Genomic DNA, 22643 nt, shown 5'->3' on the forward strand with positions numbered 1-22643 from the left:
ACTGTACTTACCAGTAACCCAATTTTCTCCCATCGGAAATCATTGACTGTTTTTCTGTGAAATTTCTTCTAAGTGTCAATTTCTGCAATCTTTGAATATTCTTTAAAAATCGTATAATATCTGAAAACGTAATTACTTACCTGTTTTGGATAAAGGTCCCAGTACTGAGTCTTGGCACCCAGTATTGGATTACAAAAGTAACGAGAACATACTATACCTGAATTTTCTACCCGTAGGGAATCATTGACTGTTTTCTATGAAATATGTGTCAACTTTTAAAATAGCAAAATATTGTCTAAAAATCATCACAGTAATTAAGTCGACTTTTATCACTTGATTCCAAGTACTGACCCAGGACTGAATCTAGGATCCAGTCCTGGAATTCCAAAAGTAATCCTAAAAGTAATCTGTGGGAAATAACATGAAACTTCCATTGAACTCAATGCATTATTGTGTTTAGAATTGTGTTGCCTATTGCAACCACTTGTAACTTTCTACAAAAGTCAATTGCATATTGCAAAAGTATTTATATAAAGCATCCCATTCTGAGGAAGTATATTTTAATACCTATTGTTGGTTCTAAAATAAAACAAGCATATATTTTGTATATATAAACCATTGGCCTAGAGTTCAGTTCTTGAGTGTGTGAGACCATTTGCTGGCTGAGTGTGTGCAACAAATGCTTTACACTGTCCTCTGATACTGCCTTACTGCTCGACCAAGCTACCACTTTAGAGAGTAAGGTTATATCTAACTTTAGCCTCTGCCAAACCTCTGGGGACTGTGGACTCTGTACACCCTGTACCTATTTGGGAACAGTATATACAGAGCTACTTTCTCACAGCTAGAACTTCACAAAGAACCCTTAGAAGAGGATTTTCTTTTTTAAACACTTTCCCCCTCCCAAAGAACAACTCTTACCTTGCCAATGCTAAAAGGTATGCTAAAACATAGGGATGAGGTCTTTAAGGATCCCGTGAGGGCTAGGATTATCACTCTAGAAGAGATAAAAAATACAAATCGGCTCCTATGGATCCTATTTATATTAAAGGACAACTACCCTTAGACTCTCTTGTAGTATACAACGCACGCAAGAGAGCTATCTCCCAAGCCACAGGAGACACCCCTCCTTCTGACAAATAATCCAAGCTTATTGATGCCTCAGGCAAAAGGTTAGCTTCACAGGCTGCAAATAACTGATGCATTGCTAATGCCCCAGCGCTGCTAGCCTGTTATGACATAGCTCACTATGATGAGGTAGAAAAACTAATCCAACACCTGCCTGACCAATACAAATCTAAAGCTAACAACCTTATACAAGAAGGTAAGCTCATTACTTACACCTCCATAAATTGTGCACTAGACGCAGCAGACACAGCATCTTGTGCTATCAACACAAGTGTATTACTTTGCAGATATGCTTGCCTCAGGATCTCTGGTTTTAAGCCAGAGGTGCAAACCTCCATCCTTAATCAACCATTCGATAAAGAGCATCTTTTCGGCCCAGCTGGTGACACCTTGCTGGAAAAGATGAAAAAGGACACAGAGGTCGCAAAGTCAATGGGGGCTTTACAATTACCGGCCACTAGAGGTTCCTTTTGCCGCTCATTTTACAGGGGTGGCTCAAACTGTCCCCACTGACCAGGCCCCTCGTCTTACAAGGCCAACAATCAATTCCCCTCCCACAGAGGATATTCTAGGGGAAATTTGAGAGGGAATAATAGAGGGCGAGGAAGAGGTAATTCCACACGCTCCTACCCCGCAAACAAATCATAACTTCCCTCCGCTACCCCCTGATCATCCCCCTCCTGTGGGGGTCTGTCTCTCCCAATTCCTACCTGTCTGGAACTCATTCACCTCAGACAAATGGGTACTACAAGTTATCTAACATGGTTACTGCCTGGAGCTTACAAACACTCCACCAAACATTCCTCCAAGAGCACATACAATGTCACCGGAACACCTCGCTCTCTTTAAAGCAAGAGGTTCTATCTCTGTTACAAAAGCACGCTATAGAACCTGTTCCATTAATACACCAAGGGACGGGAGTATACTTTTGTATTTCATATTCCCCAAAAAGGACGGCTCTCCCAGGCCTATACTAGACCTCAGACAGCTGAACCTCTAAATACAGTCAGACCATTTCCACATGGTCACACTCCAAAAGGTGCTCCCACTACCTCAGCAAGGCGACTTGCTATCCAATCTAGATCTAAAGGACACCTATATCCATATTCCCATTCAACCGGCTCACGGAAAATATCTAAGGGTTGTGGTGGATGGACAACATTCTCAATTCAAAGTCCTCCCATTAGGAGTAACTAAGGCACCCAGAGTTTTTACCAAGTGCCTCGCAGTTGTCGCAGCTCATCTAAGAAGACAACACATTCATGTCTTCTCCTACCTTGACAACTTGACAACTGGCTAATAAAAGCCAGATCACAACAAAGCTGCATACATCACACTCTAAAGACCGTCCAACTGCTTCACGACTTGGGGTTCACAATAAACCTCGCCAAGTCTCACCTCCAACCATCCAACACGCAAGTGTATCTAGGAGGCACAGTAAACACTTGCAAAGCTTTAGCTTACCCCAACCCAGTAAGCGTTCGCAACATGCAAGCTCTAATTTCACAATTTCAACCTCAACACTCACTACCAGCAAGAGTGTTCATGCAACTTATCGGAATGATGGCTTCTTGCATTTTAATAATTCCAAGACTTCAAATGCGTCCCCTACAGGAATGCTTAAGGTCAGTGGAACCAGGCTCAAGGTCAGTTATCATATCTGGTGTTGATGGATGTCCGTACTCCTCGCTCTCTGCAGTGGTGGAACATAAAAAAACCTGTCCAAGGGACGGACATTTTCTCGATCCGGTTCCACAGAGTGATAAAAGCAGACACATCCCTTATGGGTTGGGGAGCACACCTGAGAAAACATATCATTCAGGGCATGAGGACTCTATAGCAAAAACAACTCCACATAAACCACTTGGAACTGCTAGCAACTTTTCTAGAATTGAAAGTCTTTCAATTTCATCTAGTAGGCAAAGCTGTCCTGGTCCGCACGGACAACATGACAGTTAAATACTACATACAAAAACAGCGAGGGACACTCTCTACAGCTGTCACAGTTAGCATAGAGCATCTGGAGGTGGGCCATACCTGAAAACGTATATCTCCTTGCGGAACATCTTCCAGGAGTACACAACCAAGTTGCGGATCTGCTCAGTCGTCAACGACAGCAGATACACGAATGGGAACTTCACCCTCATGTTCTCCTACCGTTCTTCCAAATGTGGTTCTTCCCACTCATAGACCTGTTCGCCACCCACCAAAACCCAAAATGCCCAAACTTTGCGTCCAGACATCCACACCCATTGTCCAAAGGCAATGCGCTATAGAAGAATTGGTCAGGGATATTTGCTTACGCTTTTCCGCCTCTCCAACTCATTCCATTAGTGGTTCAGAAACTCAAACACTCCCTGACACTTATCCTAGTTGCTCCAACATAGGCCCGACAACACTGGTTCACAACCCTGTTGGAACTATCAGTAGTTCCTCACCGAAAACTACACCTCTCCCCCAAGCTCCTAACTCAGAACCATGGAGAGATAAGACATCCAGATCCCAAACAGCTCAGTCTTGCGATTTGGCACCTGAAATCCTAGAGTTTGGCTACCTTATGATCTTCCTCCAGACTGTATGAACGTTATCAAAGAGGCTAGATGTCCTACCACAAGACAATGCTATGCATCAAAGTGGAAGAGATTTGTTATCTATTGCAATAACCACATTAATCCACTAGATGCTTCAATACAAAACATAATTTGTTATTTATTACACCTGCAACGTTCTAATTTAACGTACACATTCATACGCTTACATCTCGCTGCAATAGCTGCATATCTGCAAAATAGACAGCACTTGTCTCTTTTTAGAGTGCCAGCTATTAAGGTTTTTATGGAATGACTCAAAACTCATTCCTCCCAGACTTCCAACTTCTCCGGTATGTAACCTTAATATAGTCCTTACAAGACTCATGGGCCCACCATTCGAGCCGTTGCACAACTGCAAAATATAATTTCTTACCTGGAAAATAGCCTTCCTTATAGCCATCACTTCGCTAAGGAGAGTGGATGAGCTTCAGTTATTAACCATAGAGGAACCATTTTTGCAAATACACCAAAGCAAAGTGGTCCTTAGGACTGACCCCAAATTCTTACCTAAAGTAATCTCTGCCTTTCATATCAACCAATCTGTTGAGTTGCCTGTCTTCTTCCCTCAACCAGATTCAGTGGCAGAACGTGCCCTTCACACATTAGTTGTAAAAAAGAGTACTGCTTTATTACATAGAAAGAACAAAGCCCTTTAGGAAAACTAAACAACTCTTTGTGGCTTTTGCGCCACCACATAAAGGCAATCCTGTTTCAAAATTAGGCATTGCAAGGTTAATGTTTGCCTTTATGTGATGGCGCAAAAGCCACAAAGAGTTGTTTAGTTTTCCTAAAGGGCTTTGTTCTTTCTATGTAATAAAGCAGTACTCTTATCTCGTGACTAAAAGACTTCTTTGAACATAAACAAAGTGCAAACATCCAGACCCAACACCAGATGGCGATCTATGCTAAAGCATATGATTCTACAGCTCTATATGCCAAGAACAGATGCATACTGGGTAAGAATCATTTTCCTTACAGTGATCTAATTGTGACTGTATTAAGTTGTTCAGAATAAGAACCTTCTAGGCAGCTGTGAAAAGATACAGAATGCATCCCAGCCGGTGCATCTGGGACATACAAGATTTGACAACTCCTCACATCCAGCCATTTTTATGATTGAGAGGCATCCGTCAACTATCCCAAGATTTATTTTTACAACAGGCGAACAGTAGGTGGGAGATCAAAGGCTACTGATGCAGACGTTTTCAGAGGGAGGAAAAATTAATTTTGCACGACAAAGGATTTCCATTTTTGAGCCATTCCATTTTGTAAAATCTGCATTCACTCAAAATTGGACATTGTCTAGACAATTTTCCAGGTATCCTGCTGCTAAATTAGAATTTTCTTCAAAATCTATCTAATGTTTGGACAGTATATACCTATATGCAAGAAAATCTTTTGAACTAGGCCTGAGCTAGAGCAGAAATTTCACTTTGCTGGACTTGTTGGTTAAAGGTATATATTGCACGACGAATGCTCCCTTCATTTCCCTTACTTACTGCGCCTCCTCCCATGCCAGGACCCCTGGCCACTTAATGTTCATTCTTAGGAAGATGAAATGCCACACTGTTTCTTTTCCACTCACAAAATGCCTCTCTTCTCTTTCAGGAAATTGTAGTTGGTAGCAACATGGACAAGATCTACATTGTTATGAATTATGTTGAGCATGACCTCAAGAGCTTGATGGAGACGATGAAGCAGCCTTTCTTACCAGGTATGTACTGGTAAATATCTTGTGACACCTGGAGCCTGCCACCTTTGCACCCCCAGGTAGTTGGAATTGTGCATATAAGGAGATCTAAGCTGTTAGACCCATCCTAGCATGAAAACAGTAGGACACATGTCAGGAAGTATTCCATGAACTGCTGACCCAACAGCTGTAAGTGTGTGCCCAAGCAAGCTTCACTAATGTGTATGTGCAGGATAGACTATACCATTGAAAACCCGTCTATTTTTTATGAAGTATTTGTTTATTTTTACAAAATGTAATTCTTTCAAATATATATATATAAACTGTAAAATATCATCTTTTTGTGTGGGATTCCCTGAGGCATTTGAAGTAACGTTTTTAATATTGGAAGCATATTTGAAAAATTATCCAGCTAAATTCGATATGTGAAGATACCTTTGACTCCAAAGACTACTGTAGCGGAGCATATTTAAAAGATACGAAATGCTCCCCCTGCAGAAAGACTGATAAACAGTGGAAAACTGGCCTGCCACTTCAGGAGCTCTGGAAGGTGGATGCTTTAAAGGGTAGCTTCTGCTGCCATACAAAAACCTTCCTTGATAACCTCTCTTCTGAACCCATCTAACTCTTTTATCCTTAGTATGTACACCAGAAAGTCTGACTGTACTGACCCATTGCCCTGAACCTCCAGTGATGTCTGCAATGGCAGTGGCATTTGTTTATTGGGCGTCTATGGGCCTGTACTTGAAGGGCAAACCTGTGAAGGCCCAAAAGTGAGAGGGGAAGTTGGTGAGTTGTGCTTAAGTTCCCTCTCCATAACCAATCATGCAGCAGGCACCAAGCTTGGCTGGCCTTAATTTGTGGAGATGTCCGGCAGTTGCTCTGGGGGTCAGCCACTGTCCTGTTAGGTAGTGTAGTCCCATGTTGAATATGTGGGCCACTCATGCCAGATTGTTTCAGGGGCAACGCTTAATACGGACTTCAGGTTTTGGAATCCTTGTACAAGCTGTTTTCTGTCACAGTGATGGTACCTCAGTGGAAGAAATCATGACAGAAACATGGTTTTCTCCAACATAGGATATTTCATAGATCACAATCTTCAATTATCTCTGTTGTCAAAGTTGGAGCCTGTAAGAAAGTGGCTCTGTATATACTGTTCCCAAATAGGTACAGTGTGTACAGAGTCCACAGTCCCCAGAGGTTTGGCAGAGGCTAAAGTTGGATATAACCTTACTCTCTAAAGTGGTAGCTTGGTCGAGCAGTAAGGCAGTATCAGAGGCGAGTGTAAAGCATTTGTTGTACATCCTCAGTCAGCAAATGGTCTCACACACTCAAGAACTGAACTCTAGGCCAATGGTTTTTGTATAAAAATATGTAGTTTTATTTTAGAACCAACAATAGGTATTGTAAGAAAGTGGGTTTCTGTTGCAGTAACCCCCCCTTTTTTTGCCTAATAGCTGATGCACTTTTCTTTGTTGTGCCCTGGGCTCCTGCCAATCAGGTGCCCAGGGCCTGTGTTCCTTCCCTAAAAACTGCCTAACAGCCAAAACCCAAATTGGCAAACCCTGGCCACATGTCATCCCCTGGTAAATGGTACCCTAGGTACCCAGGGCCTTGTGACCAGGGAAGGCCTCTAAGGGCTGCAGCACTCATTGTGCCACTCTTAGAGGCCCTGTACCCTAACACACACACACTGCTCTTGCAGGCTGAGTGTCTGGATACAAGACAAACCAGAGAGTCGACATGGCACACATCCCTGTGTGCCATGCCCACAACCTACACTGCCCTGGCATACATCAGCCACCCCTCTAGCTGGGTGCCCTATGCCAGTGGTGTGGGCACAGAGGCAGGAGCCCTGTGCCCCTACAGTACCCAGGTCCATTCCTGGGTCCTGTAAGTGCAATGCTGCCATTTAAGAGTAAATGGTGCTGGGAGCTCGTCAAACATGAACTCCACAGCACCATAATGGCAACACTAAAGACTGAGAAGTTTGGTATCAAACTTCTCAGCACATTAAACCCACACTGATGCCAGTGTGGGATTTAATGTACCAAGCACCCCAGAGGGCATCTTAGAGATGCCCCCTTACAACTAACCTACAATCCACGTCTGCTCTGAGGCTGCCCAGGCTGCCACACAGCAGACACGTTGCTGGACCCCTGGGTGGGAGAGCCCCTGCTCTCCTGGGCCTGCAACAATGCACATACTGGGCGAGGTGCTAAATCTCCTCCCCCAGGATGGGCAGGGGGAAGCTTCAAAGGCATACCGCCTCTGTGAGCTTCCCCAGGCCACTGCATCCCCCCACTCTGGCGGGAAGCTTGGCCGGAAACCCCAAATAAGGACAGGAATGTGCAAGCCTGCCAATCCCACCCCTCAGGTGGGGGAGGCGAGGTGAAGCACATCTCCGGGCTCTCGCCATCTTGAAGATGGGAAGCCCTGCCCAATCAGGACTAGGCTACTGCCCCCCTCCCACAGGAGAGAGGCAGGATAGGGGGTGTACCCACCCCAGGACAGGAACCCATTGGTCCCTGCCCTTCACCTACCTGTAACGCCCCTTAATCTAGTATTTAGGGGCACCCTGAACCTTCCTATTCCAGATTCCAAAATCCTAAGAAGAGCTAGAAGAAAGAAGACCTGCCCTGCAGCTGCTAAGAGGAAGACACCAACTGCTTTGTCTCCAGCCCTACCGGCCTGTCGACCCTCGAACCTGCTCCTACCCGGCATCTCTTGTGGCCAGCAACCTCACAAACCCTGGAAGACCTGGCTTCCTTTTGACTCTAAGCCCCCTGGGACTCCCATGAGTAGAGGTTCTACTCAAAAACTACTTCTAATCCCTGGCAGCAGCCCGGAACCGCGGACCCAGCACACTCTGCACCTGCCAAGCCTGACCTGTGCCGGAGTGAGCCAAGACCACGAGGACGACCCTGAGGCGACTGTGACCCCGAGTCCGGCACCCAAGGACCTCCCTCGACACTCCTGAAGAAGCCTCAGAACCAGGTGTCCCCCCCACCCCCCCAACCGCGATCAACAGAGGGTAAGATTTCCCGGCACCAAAAGGCACCCCTGCACCCGGCGCCCCGCGGCCCCCTTTGCCCAATCCCGGGGTACCTACCTATCCTCCAACTACCCAACTTACCTCTCGAAGTGGTGGTGGCACCTGAAGAATCTTCATCCCGTAGCTTGCAGTCTTTTTCTAAACCGGAGATTTCCCATGGAAATCAATTGAGCGCCCGAAGGCTCAAAAGCACCCTGCACTCAGCCGCCCGAGTGGCCCTGTCAGTGCTACCTCTACACCTATCTACTTCCCCACTTGCCCCTGAGCAAGTAACCAGGATCCCAGCTCCCACAGCCGCGTGGCCTGCTAGTCAGCAGCCACCAACCAAGGCCCTCCTACCTCTCATAGGATAACATTGGGCCTAACTCTCTCTGCACCTGGCCGCCCTTGTGCCGCTGAGGGTGAACCAACTGTTCCTACCTGACCCTGGGAGACCCCTGAGTCTATGCCCAGAACCTTAACTCTGCCAGTCAAGTACTTACCTTTAAACCGATAACTCAATTTCCTCCATAGGGTAACATTGACTGGCTTTTCCTGAAATTTCTTCTAAGTGTGAACTTTACCAAACTTAAAATATTCACCAACAATCAGCAAAGAAACGAAAATACCCACCAGCTCTTAGGTGGGCTCCCAGTGCTGGATCTTGGTGCCCAGCACTGACTCTGAAAAATCCTTACAACTGTACTTACCAGTAACCCAATTTTCTCCCATAGGAAATCATTGACTGTTTTTCTGTGAAATTTCTTCTGTCAATTTCTGCAAATGTTAAATATTCTTTAAAAATCGGATAATATCTGAAAACGTAATTACTTACCTGTTTTGGATAAAGGTCCCAGTACTGAGTCTAGGAATCCAGTACTGGATTACAAAAGGAACGAGAACATACTATACCTGCAACTTGAAGTTTCTGGCAAAGAAAATATTTCATAGAAAACAGTCAGATTCCCTAAGTGTCAACTTTTAAAATAGCAAAATATTGTCTAAAAATCATCACAGTAATTACGTCGACTTTTATCACTTGATTCCAAGTATTGACCCAGGACTGAATCTAGGATCCAGTCCTGGAAATCCAAAAGTAATCCTAAAAGTAATCTTTGGCAAATAACTTGAAACTTCCATTGAACTAATTGCATTATTGTGTTTAGAATTGTGTTGCCTATTGCAACCACTTGTAATTTCCAACAAAAGTCAATTGCATATTGCAAAAGTATTTATATAAAGCATCGCATTCTGAGAAAGTATATTTTAATACCTATTGTTGGTTCTAAAATAAAACAAGTATATATTTTTTATATATAAACCATTGGCCTAGAGTTCCGTTATTGAGTGTGTGAGACCATTTGCTGGCAGAGTGTGTACAACAAATGCTTTACACTGTCCTCTGATTATGCCTTACTGCTCGACCAAGCTACCACTTTAGAGAGTAAGGTTCTATCTAACCTTAGCCTCTGCCAAACCTCTGTGGACTCTGTACACCCTGTACCTATTTGGGAACAGTATATACAGAGCCACTTTCTCACAAATACTAAGGAGGTACTACTGAGTAAAGTAACCACTGCAAGCTTTCTCTGAGGCTAAAGCCTATGTTCTGTCTAAAGCCCATTAAGAACATAGTGTTCTGTGGCTGTGCTTAAAACATAGGGAGTAGTAATGCATAAAACAAGGCTGTACTTAAAACCTAGGGAGTATTGACTCATATAACAAGGGATGTTCTCATGGGAAGTTACAAGAAGAGACAAGGTGGTACTAAGGAAGGACTACTAAGCCTGTTGATCAATGAAAAACCACCATTTGCCAAGGACAGGGACAGGAGCCAATTAAAAAGATGGGGCAAGAAAATTAGTTTTGTTTTTATTTGCAGTGGAATTATTCTATTTGCATAGCACTACTGTCAATGGTATAAAAAAGCAAAAGTAGAAAAACAGTCCTCTTCAATGCCAGCAGCTCAAATGTGAGACTCACATTTGTTGGAGTTATTGGCATCATAAATGCCAATGTCTTTTTTAGGTCTCGCCTAGCTATTGCGTAGCAATCGCTATGCGAGATTATAGTAAGGGGCTCCCAAAAGTGCTCCCAAAAGAGGATTGCATGGCGAGCACGCGCACAATCACGTGCATCGTGCCGCCATGCAATCCATTTGTTATCGTACTTCAAAGGGTCCGCTCCCCCGCCTGGAATGCGCTCCCTCCCCCGCCCCCGCCAAGCGCACACAAATTTGCTTTCACTTTACAGCATGTCACACTCGTCCTCTTTTCTCAGTTCCAATCAGATAAGTACGTTCTCCGCGCCCTTCATTCTCTCTTCACTCATCTCTTACCCCTCCCTTTCTCGCTGCCCTTTCACCCCAGTCCTTATTGCCCTTCTCCCCACTCTACTCAACCCCTTCCTTCTCTCATGCTGGGATTGTTTCCTTATTTCTAGATTATACTCTCACTCGTTGTCTTGTCGCCTCGTTCTCTTTTCTCACCTCCCTAAGTTGACTCCGCCTTTCGTCGTTTCCTTCCTTCCACCGTTTCCTTCCCTACCTGTGCATTTCCTCACCTCCTTCCGTCTCGGTCGTTCACCTTTTATCCAAAGTCCTGGAGGTTTTCCTTACCTCCCTCCTATATGTACTCTTTCGCACTCCTCTCTTCCTTCCCTTTTGTTACTTTTTTCATCTCCCCCTTGCATTTTCTGTTCCCTTCTACTTTTCCTCCTTTCCCACAAACCCGTTTTTCAAGTTCCGTGTTATTATTGGGCGCAACAGTCGGGCTCTGTCCGTTATCTTGCCTCTCTCCTCTCAGGTTGTCTCCTGCCCCCCCCTCCCCCTCCAAATAACTCCCTTGCACAGAACATATCACCACGGCTCGACCTAAACTAGCTATTGAATGTATGCACCGCATCACTACAAACAGTATTATAACTATTCATGTGATTATTGTGAGTGCCAGCGTTATTGCTGTTGTCACTGTTACTATCAAAGTTACAATTGTTATATGTTGAGATGTTTACAGCGTCGTGCCGCCATTGGTGTGTATCGCATTACTGTGGTGTGTACTGTTTTATTATTGTCATTATTCGTATTACTAATTCCATTACTGTTCCCCTGTTCATGTGGCATTACCATTATAATTAGTATTCTATAATATAATATACTGAATTCCTTAAATATTTCTGTTATGTTTTTGTTGCCAGCACGAGTCCTAGAATATTTCTGGGGAATGATGTGTCCCAAAGTCCGCTGAACTTGCCCTAATGATACATGTGGGCTAAAAGCAAGGCTACTGGAATCATGCGATAGTGCCGTCGCGTGATTTTGGCATAATTATAGATTTGCCACATAAACCATCATTTGCAGCATTATCTGCAGATTTTAACAAAAATATTTTTTGATTCTAGCTCAAACGGTTCCAACAATACTAAAAATGCAGCAGCGTGGTGGAAGGCCCTTTCAAAACTTGACTGGTCAGCTTTCTGTTGCGTATTGCTATATTTGGGTGATGAATGATACTAATGAGGAGCAACCAGTGTTAACAAGTTTAACAAGCATTGGCATAGCCAATAGGTCTCTCCTTTGGGGCCTTATAAGTGTTTATGCAACAGTTGCATAACTAAACACTTATAAGGTCCCAAAAGCGAGACCTATTGGCTATGCCAATGCTTGTTTTACCTAGCCATGTTGCAGGGTACAGCAACATATGTGGCCAAAAGGGGTCCCAGGGGACCTCTTTTGGCCACATATGGTGCTGCACCCTGCAGAAGATATGGCAAATCCATCCTACCCATAATGCATTGCATGCAAGATAGTACCAGGGGTACATTCAACTAGCAATGCCCTTATTTAAAATTAGTAGCTTTGATATGTGACAAAATAATTATTGTATTAATTCTGGATTAGGTTCTACACTGTGTGGAGCTGAGGAAGGGAAATTAATGGAAGGTCTCATATAAATGTGAGATGTGCTAGAGAGTAAAGTAACCACTGCCAATCTTACAAAGGACATAGCTTGTGTTCTGAAAAGCCACAATTTACAAAGGACAGGGACAAGAGCCAATTAAAAAAATGGTGCAGAACGTTTAGTTGTGTTATTTGCAGTGGAATTATTATATATGCTTTGCACTTTTGCCAATGGTATAAGAAAGCAACGGTAAAAAAATTGGCATTTTCAACTTTAGCACTCGAGACCTATTGCATTGGAAATGCAGTTGGTCTTGCAGTTGTCAGAGTTGGAGTTACTGGCATTATAAAAAACATTTTTTAGGTCTCGGCGCTGTCGCGAGTACCTTTTGGAATCCATATTGCAGAGGCCTTTCATGCACGTGTCTGCATGGACAAAGATGTCTGCTCTCGCCATTTGTCCATTGCAAACAGCATGCGCGTTTCCGTAGGGACTGTGGACAGTCCCACGCCATTTTGTTGCCATAGCAACGAAAATGCCGCTTAGCCTGTGCTTTTAATTGGCGTCCCTTTCGCGATCGCTTTCACTTTCGCAGCCGCTTGTTCTAAGTCCCACGTCTCCCTTTTTGGGCTCTTTAGCGGTGCGCACAGGGGACAGGTGCGGCGCTGCCCTCCCTCTTGAAATTTAAGGCTGTCTTTTTTTGCTCTGTTCCCATCTGAGCACAAAACAAAGAGCTTCTCCAAACACATGACTTTACACTTCCAAAACATATGTGGTCACCAGCTCTGGGCCAATCAAAGTCTGCTGGGAAGGGACTCTTAAGTAACCGGCTCTGAAGAAAGGCTCATGTTCACCCTTTCGCCGGTCCGTTAGATGACAAGGGCAACTACAGTTCGTTCGCTGCACTCCAGGGATCCCAAAAGTAATCTACAGCCGGCATCAGAGAGAATTCTTCATTTCACGTGTACACGAGGAAACGCTTTGTTTAAAATACACTGAATAAAGACAGTGGTAAAAAATAGCCGATAATTTCCTGAAAAGCGATTCAATGCCTCGTATGGGGTAGTAAACGCTATGTAAATGCTATTACAATTACATGCGTGTCCCTTCCTAGCTCTTTTTGTTTAACCAATGGAGAAACTTTAAGCAGAGATCTCAAATTTCACCGGCCCTTGCGCGAACATCTGATAACATCCAGATTTTTCCTTTGCTTTCTGGAACTAGTGGTCCTAAGTTTATGATGGGATAAACAAAACTAAAAGCCATAGAAAATGCAATTAAAACGACGAACTGGAGGAGCTGCCCACAGGGCACAAGTCCTAATCAAGCATTAAAAGTGCAATAGGTCTCATCTTTCATTAAGTTAAAGCCATTTGCTTTGCTACACAATACCATTAGCAAAGCAAATGGCTTTAACTTAATCAAAGGGGGGACCTATTGCATTTTCAATGTTTGTTTTTAAATCTAGACATGTTGCAGGGTGCCGCACCGTATGTAGCCAAAAGAGGCCCCAGTGAACCTCTTGGCCACATATGGTACTGCACCCTGCAGAAGATGTGGTAAGTTCACCTTGCTCATAATGCATTGCATTCAAGACAGTACCCCGAGTACATTCAGCTATATATGTCCATATATAAAATTAGTAGCTTTGAAATGTGACAAAATAATAATAATTCCGGATTAGGTTCTATACTGTGTGGAGCTGATAAAGGGAAATTAATAGACTGTCTCGTATAAATGTGAGATGTTCTTCTGAGTGAGTTTAAGTGTGTGTCCTGCATAAAGCCTCTTAAGAAAATAGTCTGTAGAGGCTTTAATTAAGACCCGGGGAGTAACAATACATGTAACGGGATGTCCTCAATGGAGGTTACAAGAAGATGCAAGGTGGTTACTAAGGAGGGACTACTAAGCCTAATGACCAATGAAAAGTCACCATTTTCAAAGGACGGGGGCAGAAGCCAATTAAAAAGATGGGCAGAGCGTTATGCACGTATCCTGAATACAGCATGTCTCGAAGAGCCAGCGCAAGCGATACCTAGGCGAGACCTAAAAAGTGGGGGGTGACCATGTCAAAAAGGGACCCTTTCCTACAGGAATCAATATACATTTTTTAAACCAAGGAATTTGATACCAAACAGGTTTTAGTGAAGCAATTATTTAGCTGGGTAACTCGTTTTGACCAGTACATACCTTAAGATGGCCTCTCTGTTCACTTGCAATATCTAGCAAATGAACTAGACATCACAGGGTCATATCTGCTCATGCAGATACGTCCTGACATAGGATATAAAGTACTCTGCCTTAGGGCTGTAAGGCCTGCTTTAGAGGAGGCTTACATATATCATATGCAGTGACTTGGGCATGGCACACAGTTATGTGCCATGTAGTGTTTTCATCATGGTTTGCACCATGTCCCGTAGCCTTCAATGGCAGTCTGCATGCAGTTTGTATAGGGTTCCCTTAGGGTGGCATAAGACATGCTGCAGTCTTCTGTGGTACCCATGCCCTAGGTACCTAGGGTACCATTTACTAGTAACTTACAGGAATGCCACAGTATATGCCAATTGTATCTTTAACCTTGTTATAGTGAAGGAGCATTGACACTGGGGCCTGGTTAGCAGGCTTCCAGTCGAAAACATAAGTATTGATGAGCAAAAAGTGGGTGTCCCCATGACAAAAAGGGCACTTCCTACACTCTTCGATGCTGCTGTTCAAAGACCAAGGTGATTCATTGATTTTGGTGCCGAATAGGATTTATGAGTGATTGAACGTGTCTTTAATAGAGGAATTTATTGTGAGCACAAGATACTAGTTTGTTTTGAAATGGACTTCCAGGTTACAGACATTTTAAAGGAGATAAATGGAAGGGATCTGTGGTGGTCCCCTAATTCCATCAGCACAACCAACTTGCTGACCATCACAAAGCTTCTCTAACCTCACCTGCTTCTCCTTCCCTGTCCCATCACCACATCAACACTGCCTGCAAGCCACTGTTAACAAAGTGCTGAGGTGCTTCAGAGCAAGTGCTTTGTAAATGCACCCATTCCCATTAACTAAATCTCTTCCGACTATTAACACATGCACTCTCATTCCTCTGTATTATTTCCCACCTTCTCTCCAAAAGTAATGTATGTTTTGTTGTGGTCTACTCATTCAGGTGAAGTGAAGACACTGATGATCCAGCTATTACGAGGGGTTAAGCATCTTCATGACAACTGGATACTCCATAGAGATCTCAAGACCTCAAACCTGCTCCTCAGCCATGCAGGAATTTTAAAAGTAAGTCTTCTGCTTGGTTTATTTATATATACCCTGTGATACTATTCCGAAATTGTCTATTTTCAGACAGGGAAACTTGTATTTTGTAGTGGAAATGCATGGAGTCTTGCATCGAGCATAGTATAGCATCTTTTTGTTTTAAAATCTTAATTGGGGCGGTCAACCATTGTCGTGGCTAGAATGAGTGTTCATCTGCTCATTTAGACATCAACCTAGACGCAGAATGTCCCATGACTTAGATTGAGTTTTCCCATTTTTGCTTTCATGTTTGGAGGAATTGGTGGTAGCAACAATTTTACTGAGAACTAGAGTGGACATTGTTTGGGTACTGGAGTGGTTGAAAGGTTTTGAACTGGACAATGGCTCCTAAATTCAGTTTGTAACTTTTCTGTGTTTTTGGATTGTCTAATTTGAGCAGAACACTCTTTGTTTTGGTCAAAGTGACGTTATATAACTCAGTGGATGGAATTATACAAAGTCTGTAACCTTTGCATGAGGATTGTGCATTTTATACAAGTGACGACAGAACCTGGAGAGATTGACTCTGGGTATTTAATGTAATAGCATTAGTACCAGTACTGAGTTGCACCAAGTTAGATGAAAACTGGATGCACTCAATTAGATTGTAGCAACTTGGTCCAGGCCTTCCCTTGAAGCCTTTTGCCTCCCTATGCTTGTTCTGCTAAATACCTGATGTGATCTGATTCTCACTTTCTTCTCAAGCTATTTAATAGCTCAGGAGATTAGGTCTGGACTGCTTTATAAAACTAGTTTTGTGGCTCACTGTGAACAGTACTTGAACGGTGGTGTGCCTGTAAGTTTGAGATGTGTCATGTGCCCAGTTCAGCAGCTTTCATCAGAGAGGTGTCAGACACTGTCATGCTGGGCTCTCATATTGGCTTGTTGCTCTTTCTGGTGGATACTCTAACCACAGATATATCACCACCCTCACACCTCTCCGTTCTGTGGATTGGTCTCCTTTCTAATTTTCAATCGAAAAAATGTCCCAATTTAGGAATATGCACAAGTGTCTTTCCAATATGCTTTTGGATTTGTCTGAATGTGTGGACAAGTTTCTTTTTTTTTTTTTTTTAAACTAATGTCTGCGCTTATGGGTTCTGGTTATACGTGGCGCCTTAGTTACTTTCAGAGTGGAACAAAGCCAGCACAGATCCACACGACACCACCTACTGCCACAAGTACTGCTTTGAGTTTCAGGATCCAATCAGGCACAAAGTGAGGAATCTGCCGTTAGATAGAGTATCCACCAGAAAGAGTGTTACTGAAGCCAAACAACTTGTTTTTCAGGGGTAAGAAATTGTTTTTCTCATACTAAAGTAACATTTCTTGCCTTTTTCATGCCCACCCTCACAGAGGAGGGATACTACTTGCAGTTTATGCACAGCATATGACTCTATAATAGTTTCTTATTGCAATCAAATAAATATTTCCCCTTAACAGTTGTTTACACTTAGAGGATATTCTAGATTGACATGCTCCAGCTCTTTGGTCGTTCCGATGAGAAGGGAGAGTAGTGGACATTTTTTATTAAAGTTCTTGATACTAAGCTGATTACCTTGTATTTTGTAATGTGAGGGGAAAGATATAATACCACTCTGGAGATGGTGTCTAATCTGTGGGGTGGTGTGCGTTTTGGGTCAACCTCATAACCAGTAATTTAGGTCAAACCTATAGGTTGTATACACTCAAACATCCTGGTATTCTGAGCCAAACCACTAAATAGTAGGATTGCGCATCATCTTCAAACTGGAAACTATTTCTACAGTTAGGTAACTTGTTTAATTTCTCTGCACGCGACAATTTCTTTATATCGTTTAATTTAGCAACTGCATGCTGTCTTTCTGCCTTTCTGGAAACACAAGCAGTAGAACAGATGAGCACTTATGTTCTAGGCATCAGTAAAAAAATTAAGCAATTGTTTACATGTCGGTGAGTCTGACTTGCATACCTGCATTACTATGTAATGCATCTTTCCACAATTCACCGGGCCCTGCACTGTAGAGAAGTCATTAGCATCTAGGAGTAGACCGCTAAGGCTGTCTGTAACCCGACATTAAACAATAGTGTTGTGTGCTTCCATTTGACTGGGGGCCCCAGTGCTAGACTGTAGGATGCTGTCTCAATATATACTGTACAAAAATGAGGTGCACTGTGTAGAGAGTTCTGGTATTCCTTGATAGTGTACAGGGGCTTGCTTTAAAAATCCCAAGGTGCTCTGTTTGTGGTAGTGTGGCCGATCAGCCTTAGGCTTATTACAGGGAGTGTTAGGCATTTGTTCCACACACTCAATAAGGATACCGTCACCAATTTAGAAAAGTAACACAGATTTTTATATTAATTTTGATGCCAAGATCTCCGAGATTAGTTAAGTACTTTTCTAGTTGCCATTTTCACAATCACAGAAAATAGAGCTTTAAGATTTGAAGCGTGAGCCTCAAACAACTTAATGTCATCCTGTGGAAGAAACATGCACTGCATTGGGGTACTTGCAAACAATGTACAGGTTTGTTCTTTTAGACATCAGGTTAGTAGGGGCCAAGGTCCTTAGAACCACCAGCAGTTTTGGTTTACCTGACCTGGTGTGTCTTGGTGCAAAGGGGTTGCTTGCAAGGGTAGCATCGACCGCTACCACTGAGGTCAATGAGGAAACCTGTAACAAGAAAAAAAGGCTGCAAGTGAGGACCAGGTGGACCAGTTTGGCAGAACCTAAAGAGGGGCTCAGCTCTTGAGGGTCTCTGTAGCAAGGTGCACCGTCGGTTGGCTCGGATTTCGGGCTGTGGGGCTCGGTGCAGAGGTGTTTTGTCTAGTCGGTCGATTGTGTGGGAGGTTGTCGATTTTTAGGTTGACGTGGAGATGAGTACAAAACAGGACAACAGGGTCACTCTTTACGATGGCCACTCTGAAGCTGACGCCCCACATCGGTAGGTCTGTCTTGGCAGTGTTGGTGTCCAGGCTGGAAATAAGCCTTTGCTGCGGCAAGGGCTCCAGTACCCCGGGTATTGGTGCAAAGTGGCTTCGGGAGGGTAGGGGAGGGGGGAGGTCCTGGCATCTCCAGACTTGTTGGGAAGACAGATCTGACCTCTTGGTTCATGGAGACTTCCTCCTGGGATGCTGCTTCCTCTGTATATGCGGTCGGTGACTGCAGGCTGCAGGAAAGTGGCTGCTCCACTTCAAGGGAGATGCTGGCTGGTTAACAAAGTGCTGTCGCCCTCCAAGACTTTAGCAGGATGCAAAGTTGCAGAACGAGTCGTGTCTTAGCAATTGTCAGGATAAGAACAGGCAGACTGGGTTTGTCGCCAAGTCCACAGCTAGTCCACAATTCTTGCATTCTTCGCCTCTTCTTTGTCCTTCTTTAGTACATCGAATGCGAGTTCCTGCTGTCAGGGGGCCACCTAAATATTACATTTAGGGGCGTGAAGGGTAGTAGCCAGTGAGATAGAACTGCCCCCTATCCCATGTTCAGAGGCATCAGTCTGCACAATAAACTGTTTTATATAGTCTGAATCTTTTAGAATGGATGCTGAACACAGTGCTTCCTTCAGTGTGTCAAAAGCCGTTTGACAGATCGATGCCCAGTTTACCTTCTCTGGTTTGCTTCTTTGAGGTCATCAGTTCGGTGAGAGGTGCCACAATGGTATAATACCCCTTCACAGACCAACCTCCTCTAGTACCCAGTCAAGCCAAGGAATGCAGTGAGTTGTTTGAGCTTCCCAATCCAGAAAAGTCTTGATCTTAGTCTGTAAGGGTTGAACCCGACCTCCACCTACAAGGTGGCCCAAGTATACAACAAAGCCCTGCCCTATCTGGCACTTGCGTGCCTTGATAGTGAGTTGTCCATGCTGCAGGGCCTTGAGGACCTTTCCAAGGTGGATCAGGTGATCGTGCCAGGCAGAACTATAGACCGCAATCTCCTCAAGATATGCTGCACTAAAAGACTTCAGCCCAGACAGGACTTTGTTCACCAGCCTTTGGAAATTGGCATGGGCATTCTTCAAACCAAAGGGCATCACAGTAAACTGGTAATGTCCATCTGCGTTGGAGAATGTGGACTTTTCTTTTGTTCCTGGGGTCAGCCCAAACTGCAACGTACCCTTATGTCAAATCAAAAGTACTGAGAAATGTGGCCCCCCATAACCTGTCTATGAGCTCATCTGCTCTTTGAATGGGGTGTGCATCTGTCTTAGTGACAGCATTGAGGCCTATGTAGTCCAACACAAAACCTCAGATCTGGTTTACCTCCCTTGGAATGAGGTTTGGGGTCTAAGACCACGGGGCAGACCCAGGGACTCTCGGAGGGTTCAATCACCCTTAGTTCCAGCATCTTGCTGACTTCAACTCCCTCCCTTCTTAGCAGTTGTCACAAATGGCTTAATACTCTCAGAACTTGTGCATATATGGTTTATCCCATGCTGCTTTGTCATGTGTGGTTGTTATAAAAATTATTTAAACAGAGCTAGGCTACATGAGTTGAAAACCATGCATTTATATAAAATCACTCTGATCTCTGCCTACTAGCCTTTTAATATTGGCATTCTGACTGGGTCAGAATGCCTTTATATGTTCCTTTTGGCAGGTAGGCTGTCCCCAATGTCCACATTATGTGTACACCATGTTGTCTGTCCAGGGGTCAAAGAAAAGAGCCCAGAATACTGCCTCAGGACTTGCCTGCAGTCAGTCTTCTGTTGGGCAATGAAGATGTGTGAGAAGACAACTCCCTCAACAGACCCATCTTGAGGGTTGTTGGAGAGGAGGTCCGGGAGAAGTTCACTCTTTCATCCTGATCCTCTTCAGGGCCCATCAGCCTGGTCCCATCAGCCCTCACATGATAGCGTTTAAGGCAGTTCACATGGAAAAAAACCCTGAGACTCCTGGAAGTGCCCATGGTCCACCAGATGGGTGATCTCCTCTTTTCTTTCAAGGATAGGGTAGGGTCTACTTCTCCTGGAGGGCCATAGGCACCAATTCCCATACTCTCCACACTGTTTGGAACTCCACCAGTGCAGCCTTTTGGTCAAACTATTATTTCTGCAGCTCTTGGTTTGGCTCAAGGTTTTTTTGTGCTTTATTCATGCACTCAGCCATCCTTGAACGAAGGCCAAGCACATAGTCTAATATGTCTAGTTTGGGTACTTTGAGAGGCTTCTCCCAGCCTTCCCTTACCAGACTTAGTTAACCACTGACAGAATGGCCAAATAGAAGCTCTTTCTAAGGCACCTCCTTGGAAGTAAAATGCAGGCATGGCAAAAGGACATCACATCTCCTTCTGGTGTTTTCAGTGAGTCCTATGATCATACTTTTCATGGTCTTGTTGAATTTCTCAACCAGACCATTTGTTTGGGGGGTGATATGGGGTGGCAAACGTATACATCACCCTACATTCAGCACACATGACTTTTAGGTAGCCAGACATGAAGCTAATATCTGTGTCTGACACCACCTCGTTAGGAAAGCCCACAGAAGTAAAAATTGTTATGGGGGCCTTTGCAACTGCAGGAGCAGTGACATTCTGAAGTGGAATTGCTTCAGGATACCTGCTGCCATTATCCACTACCACAAGCATGAATCGGTTTCCTGAAGCTGTCTGGGGTCAAGGGAACAAATACTGTTGATTCCCTACCCTCTCAAAGGGAACCCCAACCTCCTATAGTGGAATTACATGGGCCTTTGGTTGCTACCTGTCTTTCCAATGGCTTGACAGGTAACACAGGAGCTGCAAAACTCCTCTACTTTCCTGGGGCATATCTAGCCACCCTCGCCCAAAACCCACCAACCGACACTGCCGCCCGCAACCTCAGGCAGTGGATCGACGACTGTGCCAACACTCTTGCTCCGATCAAGAAAGCCTCAAACAGACGCACGGACAGAAAAGCCACCTGGTTCACCGCCAACCTCCAGGCATCCAAGCAGACCTGCCCAAGACAAGAAGTGGCATCACGAACAGACACCGGACAGCAATGCAGCCCACAAGAACGCCATCCGCAGACACCACCAACTCATCCAACCGCCAAAGGACCTCCTTCAAGGAACGCATTGACACCAACGCACACAACAGCTAAGAGCTCTTCAACATTGTGAAGGAACTCTCCAACCCCAGCTCCAACTCCAACGACATCCTGCCGTCGCAAGACCTCTGTGACTCCCTAGCCACCTTCTTTCACCGCAACAACCAGCCCCCCCCCCCCCCCCCGACAGCCACAGACACCTCAGACTCACTGCCCCCCAACCACACCGACCTCCTGGACCCACGTCACCATCAAAATCATGAACACCATCCACTCCGGCTCACCATCCGACCCCTGCCCGCACCACATCTTCAACAAAGCAAGCTCTACCATCACACCCCATCTCTAGAAGATCATCAACAACTCCTTCGAGACCGCCACCTTCCTGGAGAGCTGGAAGCATGCTGTGATCAACGCCTTACTCAAACTCAAGGCAGACCCTAAGGACCTCAAGAACTTCCGGCCCATCTCCCTACTCCCATTCCCAGCGAAAGTCATCATGAAGATTGTCAACAGGCAACTGACCCGCTTCCTCGAAGAGAACAGCACCCTGGACCCGTCCCAATCAGGATTCCGCAGCAACCACAGCACTGAAACTGCCCTGGTCGCCGCCACCAACATCAGGACCATGCTGGACAACTAAAAAACCGCGGCCCTCATTCGCCTAGACCTTTTGGCCGCCTTAGACACAGTCTGCCACCACACCCTACGCGCACGCCTCCACAACGCAGGGATCCGCGACAAAGCCCTGGACTGGACCACCTCCTTCCTCACCGGCAGAACTCAGTGTCCGCCTCCCTCCATTCCGATCTGAAGCCACCAAGATCATCTGCGGCGTACCCCAAGGATCATCCCTCTGGACGACACTTTACATCATCTCATACGCCGACGACACCCAGCTGATCCTCTCCCTATCCAGGCCCCCACCACCGCCAAAACCAACCTCCACGAAGGAATGAAGGCCATCGCCAAATGGATGAAGAACAGTCGCCTGAAACT

General features: G+C 44.8%; 1 protein-coding gene across 20 annotated transcripts in view; it reads left to right on the forward strand.

The window, feature by feature from the left end:
- LOC146868219 (cyclin-dependent kinase 11B-like) overlaps positions 1-22643 on the forward strand; it is a 459040-nt gene that overhangs the window by 234386 nt on the left and 202011 nt on the right. For all 20 annotated transcript variants that reach the window (XM_085609447.1, XM_085609482.1, XM_085609460.1 and 17 more), the window contains 2 exons: positions 5328-5433; positions 15500-15621. In XM_085609447.1, coding sequence (XP_085465573.1) covers positions 5328-5433; positions 15500-15621 — 228 coding nt within the window. The remainder of the gene's footprint in view (positions 1-5327; positions 5434-15499; positions 15622-22643) is intronic.

The sequence above is a fragment of the Triturus cristatus genome, chromosome 1_2 (assembly GCF_964204655.1).
Source record: "Triturus cristatus chromosome 1_2, aTriCri1.1, whole genome shotgun sequence".
Lineage (NCBI taxonomy): Eukaryota > Metazoa > Chordata > Amphibia > Caudata > Salamandridae > Triturus > Triturus cristatus.